Source organism: Gouania willdenowi, chromosome 1 (assembly GCF_900634775.1).
Source record: "Gouania willdenowi chromosome 1, fGouWil2.1, whole genome shotgun sequence".
In the NCBI taxonomy this organism is placed as follows: domain Eukaryota; kingdom Metazoa; phylum Chordata; class Actinopteri; order Blenniiformes; family Gobiesocidae; genus Gouania; species Gouania willdenowi.
The window spans coordinates 20,517,729-20,537,209 of record NC_041044.1 but is presented as its reverse complement, the minus strand read 5'-3'; the positions used below and the strand labels follow the sequence as shown (position 1 = coordinate 20,537,209).

Sequence of the window (19,481 nt, the reverse complement as noted above, 5' to 3'; positions counted from 1 at the left end):
ACCCACCTCATTTACACATTGCACACTAGTCAACTAGTTAGTTTAAAGGATTTAAACAAGTTAAATAGTTGATATCTGTCTTCATCTTATTAGTTAACTAGTAAGACATAAATTATTACTAGTTAACTAGTTACACTCATAATGTCAACTAGTTATACTAGTGAAGAATTATTTTAGTGTTCGAGGTAACTAGTAAGAGAAACTGTCACCCAGTCACAGTAGTTGGAGTATTTCATACCCTACTAGTTAACTAGTGAGGCTCAGAAATGTTTACTATTTAACTAGTAAATTCTAAAATGTCAACTAGTCACACTATTGAGAACAGTTTTTACTGTACTAGTTTACAAGTAAAGCCCCATGCAGTTTACAAGTAAACTAGTAGTGCCTCAATGTCCACTAGTTAAACTAGCAGGAGTTTTTCATTAAGTTTTCATTGGAATCTAACTAACATTTTCTGACACCCGGACATGGCCTACAGCGGATGCATTTTAATCGCTTTTTAAATTTTTAAATACATTTTTAAATAAATAAAAACATCCTAGTTTCTTATTTTGGAAAAACGACTTTATTCTGCTTGTGAAATCCCTGAAAACTTTGAAAAATGAGGCTGCACTAAAATTATGTACACTGTTGGAGAATTGTATATTAATATAAATACCTCTTTCTGATAATGTATGTTCAACCTGTGAATATGACATGATTAAGTTGTTTTTATTATGTGCCTATGTTTGTGTATAATATGGAAGCCTGTTTCCGCCACAAAAAAAATACAAAATCACCAAGGAAAGTCATAATTATGAGTTAGTAAAGTCATAATTATGAGAAAGAAAGTCACAATTCTGAGAAACAAAGTCGAGTAGAAACATTTTTGGTACATCCATCTGTACCCATGGCACTGAGCAGAAATCTCCATTTGTTGTTAGGAATGTAACGATTCACTCAACTCCCGATACGATTCGATTCACGATACTGGGTTCACGATACGATTCTCTCACGATTTATTTTACAAAATGGGACTGTAGTCAAATGATGACTGAAAAATATTCCTTCTGTAAAGGAGGTGTCAGGAAGGAGACCCAAACTTGTGACCTCAGATAAGACTGTAATTAGGACTAATTCAAAATTCTTCAATCTCTCCAGGTTGACCGGCCAGAACAATGAGAAGACAGGATTCACACTCATGCAACTCTTTATTGCAGGTTGCAATATATGGCGCTGTACATCACGTTGTTCATGTTGTTCATGATTTCTAAACAAATGGAATAAACAGAATAATGAGTGATGGTTACTAAAACTAAATGACAATAATAAAGAAATGCAATAATAAGAAGTCTAAATGACTATGCTCTATATAAATGATAAATTCACTGAAGTGTAAAAAAGGACACAAAACCTAAATATACATGTATACCTTAGTTACACTGTAAAGTAGTTGTTATATTAAACTATGATAACCAACTCAAACTACAAAACCGGGATTATTTAGGCTTGGCAAAGAAAGGGTTAAATTTAGCTGAACGCTGGCAAATGGCTGAGATGCATGCACACATCCACGTGCATCACACGGGTAGAGTGAAGCCTGCACATTAACAATATGCTCACAGAGAAACACGGTGAATGCTGTAAATAAACTACACTAAACAATAGACAGGCAATACATATGACATGAACTTACATTCTCATGGATGCATGAACACATGAATGAAGAAGAAAAGAGGTTATTCCATGCAACTGCAGGAAGGATTGAACATTTCTCCCCGAGGAAAGATACCTGCGCACTGACTTGCCTGAAAGTTAGGACGGAGGATACTGACTCCTGATTGGTGGAGAGAACAAGGAAGTGAACTGTGATTGGTTGCTAAGCTGTAACAAGGCAGGGCTCTTTACATAGACATATGAAATTAGAAAGTGAAACTAAGATAAACTAAATTATACTTTGCAGATATATTCTGAAAACATACTGAATTTGACACAAATCAGAACCTTGTTAACACCTTCATTTTTTTTGGGAAAAAAACTAGAAAATACAGTACTATTTTCCTTTTATTTTTCATTGTCAAAAGAATTCCTTGATAAACTATTCAAAACAATGCAATTTCACCAAAAATAAATCTTGAATGAAATAAATAAAGGAATAATACAAATGAAGAAGCCTATGAATTTAAATTCTGGTTCCATAATAAACAATGCAAAACTGCATAATAGTTATTTTTCTTTTTAAAAGTGCAACTGAAAATGTATCTTGTGCCTTAACATTTGGACTTTAAAAAAAAAAAACCGTCATTGCACCGATATACGTCATATTTGTTTGGACCAGCAGAGGGCGCTGGTAATACAGTGGTCGGTTGGCATGCAGATATCTTGCAGTGAAGAAGAGATGCTATGCTAGCAGACAGAGCTAATATAAAACCGTGACTTTTACAGATATTCAAGTAATATTGCAGATATTCTTTCTGTGCTAAAGGGGTAATGAATCATTTATTAACATATTTAAGAGTAGAAGGCAGCCAGAAAGAAAGTATTAGCAGACTCCGCCCGCCGCCTACACTTGCTGGTTAAAAAAAGTACTGCGATTCAATTTTCAGAAAATCGATATCAACCGTGATACCTATGAATCGATTTTTAACTGCCTTACGATTAATCGTTACATCTCTATTTGTTGTTCAATAACCTGTGCTACTATAGCCACACCAGTTTTATCCTTTCGACGCCAGAGCCTCTTTCTGCTTAGTATCTTTTCAAGGGTGCGTTTACTCAGCATATTTCTATGTGAATTTGCAAGCAAAGTATTACATCATTTGTAAAGCCCTGTCTAAAGTAGTCTGTGATAGTCTTATCAGCCATCTCTCAGTGTCAGCTCACCACATGAACAAGCTGCTGTAAATGAGTTTAAGTATCTCATAATTATCAGAATCAGAATCAGAATCAGCTTTATTGACCAAGAGTGTATGAATACACACGAGGAATTTGTCTTGGTGACCTGTGCTCTCTCAGGTAGTGTAACATTAAATAAAAACAATCAACTAGAATAAATAAAAATAAATAAAAAAAGAAGTATAAACATAAATATAAGAGTAGTTAGACTAATATGTGCAAACTAAATAAAAATAACAAGATAATAATAATAATAATAATAATAATAATAATAATAATAATAACGAAATAAAATAAAAATAAAAATACAATAATAATAATAATAAGATAATAGTGCAGTAGTGCATTGATGAGTAGTGCAGGTGAACATTTAAATGAAAATATTATGTCCATGAACATTCACAGTGACAGGTTGATCCAGGGTTGTTATGTTTAGTTCCATGGTTATTTCACAGTAACAGAATGGGTCTGACACTCTATGACTGTTTAGTGTTGATCAGAGTGACAGCCTGGGGGAAGAAACTGTTTTTATGGTGGGTAGTTTTGGCGTACAGTGATCTGTAGCGTCTGCCGGAGGGGAGGAGTTTAAAAAGAATGTGTGCAGGGTGTGAGGGGTCTGCAGTGATGCTACCTGCCCGTTTCCTGACCCTGGACAGGTATAAGTCTTGGATGGAGGGCAGATCAACACCAATGATCTTTTCTGCAGTCCTGATTATCCGTTGTAGTCTGTGTCTGTCTAGTTTGGTTGTAGATCCAAACCAGAATTTTTTGCTCATAATTATGACTTTCTTTCTCATATTTATGACTTTACTAACTCATAATTATAACTTTCTATCTCATAATTATGACTTTCTTTCTCATAATTATGACTTTATTTCTCATAATTATATAATTATGACTTTATTTCTCATAATTATGACTTTCTAACTCATAATTATGACTTTCCTTGGTGATTTTTTTTTTTTTTTTTTTTTTGGCGCAAACTGGCTTCCATAGCGACGCGAGAGAATTGTTGTTTAGCTAACTACCTTGGCAACTCGTTTTCGATTGTCCTAATTTAGAGAGAGAATTCACTCGTATACCTCACAGTGTTGCTTTGAAGTTCACACTAATACACGTACCGGACCAGTCTGTTGTTACTGTTAAAGAAGTAGTGGAAAATGTCTGAAAGCGAAAACTACACGGATCAGTGGGAAGAACCAATGGAAGTTGAAGAAGTCGGTGGGGCAGAGGTAAAGAAAGACAGTCATTTTTCAGCTTTGTTTGTCATCTGAGCTGTTACTTATTTGTGTTGGCCTGGCTCTCATGGTGGTTTTAATCCGTCCAACAAAGCTTCGTTGGGCACGGGCTGGCTAGCTAGTTGTTAGCTCACAGCGGTGATATCTTACAATAGCGACGAGGCCAGCCTGTTTTATAAGCATTCATAATAATAATAATAATACATTTTATTTAAAGGCGCTTTTCGAGACACGCAAAGACACTTTACAGCATAAAAACAACAAGAAAATATGACAGAGAAAAGAAGTGAGTGAGTGAGTGGGTGGTTTAAATGTTGAAGGCTCACCCCAGGTTCTGTGCTTGGTCCTGGGGACAGTGAGGAGGTTTGCGTCTGAGGAGCGGAGGCTGCGGGAGGGAGTGTAGGGGTGGAGCAGATCAGTGAGGTAGGAGGATGCCTGATTAAGGGCTTTATAGGTGAGACGGAGGAGTTTGAATTCGATGCGCTGAGGAACGGGGAGCCAGTGGAGGTTTTGGAGGACAGGGGTGATGTGGTCACGGGAGCGGGTGTGGGTGAGGAGGCGGGCAGCTGCGTTTGGGATGTATTGGAGTTTATTTAGGAGTGTGGAGGTTGTACCAAAGAGGATGCTATTGCAGTAGTCAAGGCGGGATGTGATGAAGGCGTGAATTAGGGTTTCAGCGGCGGGGAAGGAAAGTGAAGGACGGAGACGACAGATGTTTTTGAGGTGATTTCATGATTTGTTTGATGTGGTGGTCAAAAATGATACCAAGGTTACGGCACTCAGAGGCGGGACACAGGGTAGAGTTATCAATGGTGAGGTGAAAGTCAGAGGCTGTTTGGGTGAGGGAGTTTGGACCAATGAGGAGTATGTCTGATTTATTACTGTTTAAGATAAGAAGTTTTCTTGGAGCCATGTTTTGATATCAGCTAGCAGCTATACAATGCTAACCACGCAGTGAGCTGCACAGGACCACGTGCCATTGTTTCTTGGTTCTGAACCGGTCCACCAGTGACCTACAGTGTTTTACTGGTTTGTAGGAACTAGTTGTGGTGTTGAGGGCGGGACGATAAGCCCGGTGTGTCCCTTTGTTTTCATGGGGCTACTGGTGGCAGAGAGACGGGGAAGCTACTGAGCTGTTTAGCCTTCTGTTCTGTGAACTAATATCAGTACATTTTTAAATAGCAACGTTCATAAAACCATTAGTTGTCCCTTATGATGCCCAACAGATGATGCTAAGGAAAGTTAAAAATAAATACAAATATTGAAACAAATCTATCTACTACAAAGTACGCCACATATTTTCGAAAAATATTGTTTATCCATCATTTTAGATGTTAAGACTCAGTAACTACTGTGGTGTAATTTAGTGACAAAGATTTAATTCTCGATTGCTCTGTGTTTGTGCTACTTGGCTATGCTGAAATTATAACCTTGCATTTTAATGACACTTATAATATAATTTCAAGGATCTGACACATATTGGTGTGTGTGTGAGGGCTGAACAATTTTGGAAAATAATCTAATTGCGATTATTTATTTATTATTTATTGCATTTTAATGACACTTATAATATAATTTCAAGGATCTGACACATATTGGTGTGTGTGTGAGGGCTGAACAATTTTGGAAAATAATCTAATTGCGATTATTTATTTATTTTTCTCTCAATATCGCGATTTGATACGCAATTATTTTTCCAAGGGCCTCTTGTCATGTATTTTTCAATGAACACAAGCAATAAATCAATCTGTTTCATAATAAACTATTTCAGATTTATTTAGACTTAAATAAATATAAAATATACATTTTAAAGCACAGATTACAACAAAAAAAAAGCCAACAAATCTGTGGCTTTACCTCTTCAACATATCTAACTAACTTTATGTTTCATGAAACATGTCTGCTGTGTATATATGTATCTCAATTATTTTGTGCTTTTGTCCGGTTTCACAAGCTTGATGTAACGAAATATCTTTTAGTGCACATTGGAATATTTACATTTTGAATGCCAAATAAAAGTTTATTTTGCGTTAAATAAACATTTGATTTGTATGGCCTTTTAATGACTTATTTTTCATTTATTTTTTTTAACATGCATTGGTCAAACATACCCTCACTTATAGTATTTCCATAAATCTTTTAAAGGAGAAGACTGACTCCTCAGATGCTGGAAAAGATTCCTCTTCTGATGCTGGTCCTGATGGACAAGATGCATCGTCCTCCCCTTCGTCTTCTCAACTCAAAGATGTTTCCCCAGGATATGAAGAGAAAGTGGTAAGTAAACATTGTTTTTTTCTCCTACATTAATTTTCACCTTTGTCTCAGATAGACAAACTAACCAGCCCTTGTTCCTGCAGCAAACAGACCGGAGCAACAGATTTGAGTATCTGTTGAAGCAAACTGAGCTCTTTGCTCACTTTATCCAACCAACGGCCCAGAAGACCCCGACCTCACCGCTAAAAATGAAGCCAGGACATCCTCGTATCAAGAAAGATGAGAAACAGAACCTTCTGTCGGCTGGAGAGTGAGTGTTATAGTCACTGCAGAATCACAGAATCATTTCTACCCAGAAGATTTACTTATAAAGCTTAAAAACAGGTGTAATATTTCTTTGGTTAATAGCAACCGTCATCGCCGCACAGAGCAGGAGGAAGATGAAGAGCTGCTCAGTGAGAGCACAAAGACTACTAATGTGTGCACTTGCTTCGATGACTCTCCCTCCTGTAAGCTACAGTCTTAATTATGTTAAGAACCGGTGACAAACTGCTTTGCAGGCAAAACCAGCTCATATGATAATCTGTATTTTTGATTCTTCTGCAGATGTCAAATCTGGAAAAATGAGGGACTACCAGGTCCGTGGTTTGAACTGGCTCATATCTTTGTATGAAAATGGAATCAACGGCATCCTGGCTGACGAAATGGTACTTAGTTTATTTCCTGCTACTGCTTGTTTTATATCAGTGTTTATATGATTTTAAAGTCATTTCTGTGGTTTTATGTGCAGTTACTCATCAATATATTTGTTTTAATTTCCTTCAGGGTTTGGGAAAGACCCTCCAAACCATTTCCCTGCTTGGTTACATGAAGCACTACAGAAACATTCCGGGTCCACACATGGTCCTCGTTCCTAAGTCAACGCTCTATAACTGGATGAATGAGTTTCATCGCTGGGTGCCTTCCCTTCGTGCTGTCTGTCTGATTGGAGACAGAGACAAGAGAGTAAGGAGTGTTGCCTCTTTATGGCTGGAAATGAAAGAAATCACACATAGTTTTTGATGCATTATTCCATAATGAGCTTATAAAAATCATTATGAAATTGTCATTTTTCATTAAGACCGCTTGATCCGAGACGTGCTGCTGCCCGGTGAGTGGACGTTTGTGTAACGTCATACGAGATGCTCATCATTGAAAAGGCCGTGTTAAAGAAGTTCAACTGGAGATACCTGGTCATCGATGAGGCTCACAGGATCAAGAATGAGAGTCAAAGGTTAGAGAGTTTAGTAATTAAACTTGAAAAAATTCACGTCTGCACTCATCTCTAATACACTGTGGAGAGAGAAATTAACCTGTTTTTTTTGGTTTTTATAGCTGTCAGAAATTGTGCGTGAGTTTAAAACCACCAATCGTTTGCTGTTGACTGGAACTCCCCTGCAAAATAACCTCATGAACTCTGGGCTCTGCTGAACTTCCTGCTGCCAGATGTTTTTAATTCTTCAGAGGTGAACATGACAAAATATTAGAAAATAGTTGCTTAAGTTAAAAGGTGCTTAATCATTGGGTGACTAATTCTCTCTTTTGTTTTTTCATTCTCAGGACTTTGATTCCTGGTTTGACACGAACAACTGTTTGGGTGATACTAAGCTGGTTGAACGTCTTCACACTGTACGTATTTAATGCCTGAAATAGATATTTCTAGCTGTGAAAAGTAAAGCACCACTGAAAATGATTTAAAATAAATCTTGTGCAGGTTCTGCGTCCTTTCCTTCTGCGTCGTATCAAAGCTGACGTGGAGAAGACTCTTTTGCCTAAAAAAGAGATCAAGATGTATGTGGGGCCTGAGCAAGATGCAACGAGAATGGTAAACTGTTCTTAATTGATTTTTTAAAATTTTCCCTAAGCATCTTTGTATTTAACCTGTGCGTTTTAATGGTGATGTTCCCACTCTTTCTTTCAGGTACACCAAGATTCTGATGAAGGACATTGACATTCTGAACTCTGCGGGAAAAATGGATAAGATGCGTCTGCAAAACGTCCTCATGCAACTGAGGAAGTGCTGCAACCACCCGTACCTGTTTGACGGGGCCGAACCAGGTCCCCCATACACAACTGACCTCCACCTGGTGGTAAACAGTGGCAAGATGGCGGTTCTGGACAAGCTGCTGCCCAAACTTAAGGAGCAGGGTATGTAAATCATCTAAAAAGTTTAAAAACCACTTCATGAATTACTAGAAAAATACAGCGACAAAGTGAGAATGAATATCAAGTGGATATTGTTTGTTTGGAACTTTGTAGGTTCGCGTGTGCTCATCTTCAGTCAGATGACCAGGGTGCTGGACATCTTGGAGGACTACTGCATGTGGAGGAACTATGGTTACTGTCGCCTGGATGGTCAGACGCCACACGAAGAGAGACAGGTAATCATTACTTTAATAAGCACGTATATATTTGTTACAGTTGGCGTGCACTGTAGCTGTTTCCGCTCACCGTTCTTGAAGCCAAAATACGGCACTTAGGGGCACTTCTATCTCGCAAATTTGACATAATTTGGAGAGTCTGCGCAGTAGGGTCTGGCAGGAAAGCTCTGGTAACACGCCCCGCCCATTTAGCATACTGCCCTGATGAGTTACGCAAGCCCAGCTACGCCAAGAACATAAGTATTTTTCCCGCTGGAAATTCTACCAACAAGTTATTCAGATTATAGAAGTTAGTACAAAACCACAATATATTTCAACTCAAATACAGTATCTAGTTAAATGTCATTTCGGCTTTTCTACACGACGTAACTGCTATTCATGAAGAGAGCTACGCAAGATCTGCGGCTGTCAATCATTGTCAGTTGATGTCAAGTCCCATTTTTTTAACCTTAAATAAGTTATTCAAAACAAACTTCACAGAAAAATGAGCAATGGAACACAATGTTGGGTGAAAATAACTAATGATCACAGCAGAGTTTAGGTTTGAAAAAAAAATTATATGATGAGTATTTTAACTTTACAGTTTAACCAACATCCCATCTGTTTTCATTGAGGAGGTGGGGTTTATGACCTATACTGCAGCCAGTCAGCAGGGGAGCTCTAAAATAAAAGCTTCACTTCCCTGGGAGCTTGTCCCATTCATTCTTTTTACATTCTATGGTTGGATACTGGAATCTTTGGATGAGTTGATAATCAGCAGTTTATTTTATTTATTTTTTTTACATTGCAGATCTCCATCAATGCATTCAATGAGCCGAACAGTTCAAAGTTCCTCTTCATGCTGAGCACCAGGGCCGGTGGTCTTGGGATTAATCTGGCGGACGGCTGATGTGGTCATTCTCTACGACTCAGACTGGAATCCCCAAGTGGACCTGCAGGCCATGGTCAGTGGTAGTAATGTGATGAGGCAGTAGCAGATATTTCTTTTCAGGCACGATGATTTGTAATCAATATGTAAATTTCCTCATCAGGACCGAGCTCACAGGATTGGTCAGCAGAAGCAGGTTCGCGTTTTCCGCTTCATCACAGAAAACACGGTGGAAGAAAGGATTGTAGAAAGAGCTGAGATGAAACTTCGCTTGGACTCTATTGTCATTCAGCAAGGTAATGTGCTGTCCATCACACAATATGGAGGAAATAATGTGAATGAATCTAATTTTCCATTGGATGAATAAGTATTTTTATTCGCCTCGTGTCTGTGGAGTTGCTCAAACATTAATTGATATTTTGTTATATTTATGTACTTTTATTTTCCAGGACGACTGGTGGATCCCAGTGCAAACAAACTGGGCAAAGATGAGATGCTCTCCATCATCCGTCACGGCGCCACACACGTGTTCGCTTCCAAAGAGAGCGAAATCACAGACGATGACATCGATGCTATCCTGGAGCGCGGTAAACGGAAGGTAAGTGTTAACGACTCAGATCATCTGCTTCTACAAAGGGCCTTCATCATGATGTGTCACTTCATACTGCCATGTTTTTATGTGCCAGACTATGGAGATGAAGGAAAAGCTGTCTACACTGGGCGAGAGTTCTCTGAGGAACTTCACCATGGACACAGAGAACAGCAGCGTGTACACATTTGAAGGCGAGGACTACAGAGAGAAGAAGAAGGTAATGAAGCGGTTTCAGCAAGATTTTTTTTTTTGTCTTTTCAATAATATGTTACGGTTTCACTTATTCAGAGAACTGCCACACAGGCACATTTATTAGCAAAAAGCTACACAATATGTGCCACTTTTGGCTTTTTCTCCGATGAGGGACAGCATGTGTGAGTGAGATCTGTAGTGTGGCTTGTTAAGGGAAAGATCTGAGTTAGTACACAGTCAGAAATCCATCTAACTGAGCTTTTTATGCTGTTCTGAGAAGTAGTGAAAGCAGCGACTCCTAAAACAAGTATTTTTAAACCAAAAAAAGCTATAAATGTGTGTGTCTGTGTATATATATATATATATATATATATATATATGCAATATTAGTTTTCTACAATGCCAAAATATAAAATTTGATATATCTTAACTCTCAATATATCGGCCATTCCTACTCCTGACATGTTTCAACTGGCAATTGCCAGTTTTTGTCAGAGGCGTCTGCTGATCGCTTTGATGTTTTTTTTTAAAAGTTTTTTTTGCAGGAATTACTATGTGGAATTCAGGTAAATTTTAAAGGAAACATCAAAGTGATCAACAGATGCCTCTGACGAAAACTGGCAGTTGTCAGTCGAACATGCCAGGAGATCAAAGTGGATTTCTGAATGAACAGTTGTCTGAATAAATGAAACCTTAACATATTTGGTTATGAATCAGGCAAACAGTATCATCTCGTCTGGACCAGTCGTTTCTGCTCTCAGCTTCTTCTTTTTTTTAATGAGGCTTGTCTCTGGTTTGATCACATCCAGGTCATTACGAACTGGATTGAACCACCTAAGAGAGACAGGAAGGCCAATTACGCTGTGGATGCTTATTTCAGAGAAGCTCCTGAGAGTCAGTTGAGCCGAAAGCACCCAAGGTAAAACCTCCTCAGACTTAAATCATTTTTATGGTGTCAGTTGAAGGAAGGGATACAATTTTTGAATATCATGGATGGTTTGTTTTTGTTAGGCTCCTCGTCCTCCCAAGCAGCCAAATGTTCAGGACTTCCAGTTCTTCCCACCACGTCTTTTTGAGCTTCTCGAAAAGGAAATTCTGTTTTACAGAAAAACCATTGGATATAAGGTACAAGTGGTAACATGGTTTTTTTTTCCACTTAGATAAATGTTTTTAATATTTAGTGACGTCCCTTCATTGATCCATGTGTTTGTCTCGTTAGGTTCCCCGTAACCCAGACTTGCCAAACTCAGCGCAGGTCCAGAAAGAAGAGCAGGCGAAGATCGATGAAGCTGAGGCTCTATCTGAGGAAGAGCTGGAGGAGAAGGAGGCTCTTTTACAGCAGGTACAGTTTATTTGCTGATGCAGATGAAGTCAATCTTGAGTCCTTCTCAAGCACTTTGTTGCTGACCTACAATAATGTATTGCAGGGATTACTATTTGGAACAAACGTGACTTTAACCAGTTTATCAAAGCCAATGAGAAGTGGGGAAGAGATGATATCGAGAACATTGCCCGAGAGGTCGAAGGAAAGACTCCAGAGGAAGTCATGGAATATTCTGGTAATACACTTTTTTCAATAAATAATTTTTTCAGTCCACACAAAAAGCATCATTTGACCCCGTTTGGATATTTTTCAGCTGTTTTCTGGGAACGCTGCAATGAACTGCAAGATATTGAGAAGATCATGGCCCAGATAGAAAGAGGAGAAGCCAGGATCCAGAGGAGGATCAGCATAAAGAAAGCTCTGGATTCAAAGGTAAAGAGTCTGTCAATAAACTCTCAGTTCTGTTTCACTTTTCCTATGAAACATGATTACTTATTATGTTTCTCACCTACTCCTATAAAGTTTGGACGCTACACTGCACCCTTCCATCAGCTGCGTATATCTTATGGCACTAACAAAGTCAAGAACTACTTAGAGGAAGAGGATCGTTTCCTCATCTGTATGCTCCACAAGCTTGGCTTCGACAAAGAGAGCGTCTATGATGAGCTTCGTCAGTGCATCCGACGCGCGCCACAGTTTCGCTTCGACTGGTTTCTCAAATCCAGGACCTCCATGGTGAGTTTGCACTAAAAAACTTTCCCGTTATAATTGTGTTTACTTTTCGCTTCTCATTTCATGATCAACGTTGTAATGTTTTGTATGTAGGACCTTCAGAGGCGCTGCAACACTCTGATCACACTAATTGAAAGAGAGAACATGGAGCTGGAGGAGCGCGAGAAGGCTGAGAAAAAGAAAAGGGGCCCAAAGACCGGATCTGTAAGTTTCCATTTCATCTCACAAAATGTGTTGTTTAATAGCAATGTAGCACCACAGCTTTGACCTCATCTTTCATAATAACTTCATTTCTTTTTCAGGCACAGAAACGAAAGTCGGAGGGAACTCAAGGCGGGCGCAGAAAAAAATTGAAGTTGTGAAGTTGATTGAGTTCTTTCATGTTCCTTTGTTAAGTCAAAAATAAAATAAAGTTTTTTAATAGAAGTAATTGTGCGTTCTTTCTGAATAAGACTGCTTCAAAAACAGTCATTTGTATTCAGGACTATAAGTCTTCATCCATCTAAATAGTAGTAGTGATTAGACCAGTAACTTTACCATCAAATAACATATTACAACTATTCATCACCTGTTGAATATGATCTTTAAAGCACGGTTTTCAGACTTGATCAACAAACACTTAAGAGCTCGTATTCAAGTTTCACCAGGGTGTTATATAATTTGCTATGTCATATACAAAATATATTGTATATGTTTTCAGCCACATTCATCTGACCAAGTGTAAAAAATATTCTTAAAAGACTAAAATAACATTTACAATCAATCCCTTTCAATGACACCATATAGGCACAGTAATCAACAGTAGGCACATCAGGAGAATATCCAAACATAACATTATCATTCATTAAAGCTGCTATCTGGAGTTTCTGAGAGAACGTCTTGATGTCCCACCCTCAACAGCTCTATTTCCTCCCACTGCCAATCTACCAGAAGCTATGCCTCTACGTTTGTGCACGCGCATAGCGGAACATAACAAAGTCATATAACTACAAAACCTACACATTTATTGTTAGGGTGCCATAACTTTTGATTAAAACATGTTTATTACTTGTCCATGAGAAATGGCGCCAAATGCTGGTCTGTTCGGAATCTTTTTAAAAGCAGCAAGTCCCTTCATCTTTGAAAAGCAGCTCCGAGATAAATTCTGTTGCGGTCACGAAAACGTTTACCTGCCAGCTTTGTAGTCGGATTTTTCTTTTGTCGTTTAGTAGAAGCTTTGTACTTGTAGCACATTTGGCAATCGTGGAATGGGTAACTTTGGAGTTTTGGAACGCTCCTCCATGACGCTATGCTGCTGAGTGTTAAACTATTTTTCCCGTCTGAATCAGGTAATCCAGTTAGGGGTATCCCGATCCAATATGCGATATCGGTCCGATACCAGCAAAAAAGACTATTGGATTATATCAGGCTGCATCTAAAATCGCCGATGTAAGCACTCTGGTACATAATTAGTTTGTATCACATTTGTTGAGGTCATTTTTCAGGGTTTTCTGAATTGTAAAATGTTTTATTTTTATTGTTAATTATTGAATAATCTTATGTTTAAGAATAAAATGTATGTAATCATTGGGTAATTAAGCAATATCACATGAGAGAGAGTGCTGGTGTGCTGAAATATCAGCACTGGTGTGATGTGTCAGGCATTAGGCAAAGTGCCGTAGATAATCACACCAGTGGTGATAATTCACCTCATGTTGCTTTTACACAACAGTTCTACAAGCACATTTTATTAGTTAATAGTAATAAGTGACAAGAGATTATGATTTATCGGTATTTAGATCAGCTGTACAGCGAAGTGATATGATCTGTAAGAAGTCCTGGTGCTGTTAATACTCTATTTCAGCACTTGGAATGTCTGGTGTCCACAATCAAAATACTTAGTCATAACTAACTGTTGTACAATAATAAATAGGTTCGTTTTTCCTCATATTCACTGATGATGACTGTTGTTCTCTGAGTAATATTACTTGATCAAGCATTTTCTAACATTCCACGCTACAAATGAAGAAATAAAAGTATGCATGATCTGTGCTGATATCAAATCGACTCAGTATCGATGTCAGCAAATACTCAAGGCTGCGATATTGGTATCGTATCGGAAGTCAAAAGTTGTATCGGGACACCCCTTTTAGTAATGTAGTGTACTGACCTGGAAAAGTGGGGAGGATGACAGAGTGAAGCCATCTGACCCAGGTTGTCTAATCAAAGGTAGAGCTCCTGCAGTGTCTTGGGCCAAAGTGGCCTGAAATGAAACATCTCCAAATGCAGGAGCTTGAGTCTCTGGCTGGGCCTTGTCCTGTAACACATGATACCCACACAAATTTAAAAACATCTTCTTTAGACACGAACAAGATATCAGATTAACAAACCTAATGCAAGATGATAATACATTTGTTTACACTTTATATTTTACAAAAAAGCGACAGATTGGGGCAATGTTTCTCTCACGATCTCAAATGTAGTGTTTGTATACTTTTATTATAACTGCATTTTCTTTTTTCTTAAGAATTTCATATTTTTATAGCGCTTCAAGATGACTATTGTTGTACTTGGCGCTATATAAATAAAGTTGAACTGAATTGAATAAACATTACATTAAAAGTGATATATTGATGTATGACTTTCGCTTAAGAGTTATGGACCAACTCTGCCACATTTAAAAATGAACAAATAAATAAATACCTACAGATATATGCCATAAATAAATCACCCAATACCTAAATATGTATGCCATACAGGGCCGGCCTTCCTGACAGGCAACACAGGCGGCCGCCAAGGGCGCTATCTGCTGGAGGGGCACCAAATTGCACCCCTCCCCCAATTTTCTATTTTTTTAATAATGATTGAAAAAGGTATAATAAACATGAAACATACCATTTACAATCACTGTACATGTTTTCTCTTAATTGAATATTCATATTTTTAAAAAAAGTCCACTTTTGCTTAGGGCACCGAAAGACCTAAAGCCAGCCCTGATGCCATAGATAAATATTTAATACATAAATACTGTATTTGCCATCAATGAATAAATAAATCACTCAATACCTCAACATATATTCCATAAATGACAAACCTAAATATTTGCCATAAATGCTATTTCATTATTCATCCATTCAGTCATCTATCCATCTATTTATGTATTGTATTTTTTTTAATTATTTATTAATTTATCTATGTGGCATACTGTATATCTGTAGGTATTTATTTATTTTTAATTGTGGCAGAATTGGTCCTCCATACAAGTGTTGGTTTGTTAGAAAACATCGATATTGAGTTCAGATGAAGTCACTATCCTTACCCCACGCTATGGGGGAGTAATGAGTGGACTTGTAAAGGTCTAAGTACCACCCCAGCCTTGAATCTTTCTGCACATTTTCCTCTTACCAAGATCTTGAATCTGAACAGGAGGGATGGTGCATCTGCCAGGCAGCCATACTCCTTGTTGGTTGGGTTGTATTTAGGGACGTAGCCATCAGAACCCGTGCAGAGGAACACTTTCTCGATGCTGCAGGAGAACGAGTCTCCTAAGTTCTGAACAGGGTCCACCATCACACGCCCATAAATCATGGAGCCTGAAGGTAAGAATAAAGAGTGAGAATCCTTAAAGCTCACAAACTTTACATAGCTGAGGTGTAGCCTGTGACCACAGGGAGACAAAGCAGTGTTACCTTCTGAAAAAGCAGCATCAGTGCCTTCTCCAAAGCCCATGGAGCCATCAGACAACCACAGCTCCTTCTTAGACAGCAGGAACATGTGAGTGTTGAGGGTGAATTCGGCTGACACTGGGTCGCTCACCTGAAGGGAAACAGGCAGAACACAAACTCACATGAATTTTAAAGTTTATCACATGATACTGGCCTTGCAAATATCCACACTGTGTTAATTGTTTGATAATCAAGAACAAACGATATTAAAATGGAAGTTGTCTTCATCAAAAGTGAGTGATGCCTCATGCCTAAACATCATTTTGCACATACGACTGAGCTCATAAATTCCAAAAAAGAAATTATGTGACGTATTGGCAGTTTTTAAACATACATGTCATGATACAGTTAGTTACAGTTACAGTGAGCCTCAAAATATTTACTAGTTAACTACTTAGAGCCAAGAAGTCCACTAGTTAAACTAGTAAGAGAACATATGACCACTAGTTGCACTTGCATTGTTTTTATGAGTCATACTAGTGAGACTTACATGTTTTACTAGTAAACTAGTCAGATCTAAAATGTCACTAGTAACACTTGTTGCACAAAATGATAATGAGGAGGTGGGGAATACGTGAAGATTGAGGCTTCCAATAGGCTCTCAAAATAAAAATAACATCAAATTCAGGACCCAGGATTTTGTTATAACCCCACCCACCTCATTTACACATTGCACACTAGTCAACTAGTTGGTTTAAAGGATTTAAACAAGTTAAATAGTTGATATCTGTCTTCATCTTATTAGTTAACTAGTAAGACATAAATTATTACTAGTTAACTAGTTACACTCATAATGTCAACTAGTTATACTAGTGAAGAATTATTTTAGTGTTCGAGGTAACTAGTACTAGTTTTATTAGATCTTAGTGCAGCTTTTGACACTATAGATCACTATATTCTACTAGAGAGATTAGAGAAATTACTTGGAATCACAGGGACTGCCCTAAACTGGTTTAAGTCCTACCTATCTGATAGGTACCAGTTTGTACACGTGAATAATAAGTCTTCTGTGTACACTAAAGTAAGCTACGGGGTTCCTCAGGGCTCTGTGCTAGGTCCAATCCTCTTCTGTATCTATATGATCCCCCTTGGTAATGTTATGAGAAAATACTCTGTTAACTTCCACTGCTATGCTGATGATACCCAACTGTATGTATCAATGAAGTCAGGTGAGACAAATCAGCTATCTAAACTTGAGGCCTGTCTAAAGGACATTAGGGCCTGGATGGACCAAAATTTTCTTCTTCTCAACTCAGACAAGACTGAGGTCATTGTACTGGGCCCGCGACACCTTAGAGAAACCTATGCTAGCCTAACTGCCCTAGATGGCATTACTCTGGCACAAAGCACAACTGTTAGAAACCTTGGGGTTCTATTTGATCAGGACTTATCCTTCAACTCTCACATAAAACAACTTCAAGAACTGCCTTCTTTCATCTCCGTAACATTGCTAAAAATCAGATCTATCCTGTCTCAGGGCGACGCCGAAAAACTAGTCCATGCTTTTGTTACCTCTAGACTGGATTATTGTAATTCTCTTTTAGCAGGCTGCCCGAGCAAGTCGCTTAAGACACTTCAGCTGGTTCAAAATGCTGCAGCACGTGTACTGACTAAAACTAGGAGAAGAGATCACATTACTCCTGTATTAGCCTCTCTTTCATTGGCTTCCCATAAAATATAGAATAGAATTCAAGATTCTTCTTCTCACTTATAAAGCCCTAAATGGACAGGCACCAGTCTATCTCAAGGAGCTTGTAGTGCCATACAATCCCCCCAGAACACTACGCTCTCAAAATGCTGGACTACTCGTTGTTCCATTCAACTCTAAAAGTAGTATAGGAGGAAGAGCTTTCAGTTATCAGGCCCCACTTCTCTGGAAACCATCTACCAACCACGGTTCGGGGGCAGACACCCTCTCTACCTTTAAGGTTAGGCTCAAAACATTCCTCTTTGATAAAGCTTTAGTTAGGAACCAGCTCATAGCTCATAATTAAGATGCAATAGGCATAGACTGCCGGGGGGGGGGGTCTGGCATGCTCGGTTGGAGAGAGGTTGGAGAGGGCGTTAAGAGAGAGGTCATTTAGGTTAGAGAGGGACCGGAGAGGGTCCCATTCCTCTTTCAAACACTCCCTCTATGTCTGCTTACTCCCTTGTGTGTTTGCTCCTGTACTCCTTCTGGCTTTTGTCTTGCAGGTCCGTGGGATCCTCAGTGTGGAGTTACAGAGACTCAGCGGCTCTGTCTCCACCCTTTCCTCTGCACACACCCAACACAGCATAACGTGGATGGCTGTTCATCATAGGAATGGGATCCACACAAGGTTCCTGCTGCTTAACAGAAGGTTTTCCTTGCCGCCATGATGAATTCATGTTGGGTGTGGGATACAATGTATGTGTATATACGTATATATGCATATGTGTGTATCCATAAAATGAAGAGTCCGTCCTTAAGACTGCTCTACTGTAAAGTGCCTTGAGATACCATTGGTTATGATTTGGCGCTATACAAATAAAGATTGATTGATTGATTGATTGATAGTAAGAGAAACTGTCACCCAGTCACAGTAGTTGGAGTATTTCATACCCTACTAGTTAACTAGTGAGGCTCAGAAATGTTTACTATTTAACTAGTAAATTCTAAAATGTCAACTAGTCACACTATTGAGAACAGTTTTTACTGTACTAGTTTACAAGTAAAGCCCCATGCAGTTTACAAGTAAACTAGTAGTGCCTCAATGTCCACTAGTTAAACTAGCAGGAGTTTTTCATTAAGTTTTCATTGGAATCTAACTAACATTTTCTGACACCCGGACATGGCCTACAGCGGATGCATTTTAATCGCTTTTTAATTTTTTTTTTACAACATCTACATTAAGACAAACACATTGTTACGCACGATCAAATATAAGCAGAAGGTGGCGGCAGACATCACACACTACTACATCTACATCTACTAATTGAAACTAATAGAACTAGTAGTACTAGTAGAATTTAAAACTGTACTTGTGAACTAGTAATGCCAACAAGAGCCCTATGATTGCAAATTGTGACATTTTGGGTCTTACTAGATAACTAGTAAACCGTTTTTAACCCCACTAGTTCACTAGTAAACAAGTAAAATGTGTAACTGCATCACTAGTGATAACAGTGGACATGTGGGTCTTACTAGTTAACATTTTCAGACTCACTAGTTAACTAGTAAGGTTAAAAATAGTCAATCTAGTTCAACTAGTGGACCTCTTGGTTCTAACTAGTTAACTTGTAAACAATTTGAGGCTCACTGGTTAACTAGTAGACACAAAACACATGTTACGAGTTAACTAGTG

General features: G+C 38.4%; 1 protein-coding gene and 1 pseudogene across 2 annotated transcripts in view; one reads left to right on the top strand and one right to left on the bottom strand.

Annotated features, from left to right (window-relative positions):
* LOC114464526 (FRAS1-related extracellular matrix protein 2-like) overlaps positions 1-19,481 on the bottom strand; it is an 85,635-nt gene that overhangs the window by 5,419 nt on the left and 60,735 nt on the right. For both annotated transcript variants that reach the window (XM_028448812.1, XM_028448794.1), the window contains exons 24-26: positions 16,123-16,249; positions 15,839-16,026; positions 14,604-14,750 (exon numbers count right to left, since the gene is read on the bottom strand). In XM_028448812.1, the coding sequence (XP_028304613.1) occupies positions 14,604-14,750; positions 15,839-16,026; positions 16,123-16,249 (462 nt within the window). The remainder of the gene's footprint in view (positions 1-14,603; positions 14,751-15,838; positions 16,027-16,122; positions 16,250-19,481) is intronic.
* LOC114464597 (SWI/SNF-related matrix-associated actin-dependent regulator of chromatin subfamily A member 5-like) lies at positions 3,913-12,880 on the top strand (annotated as a pseudogene).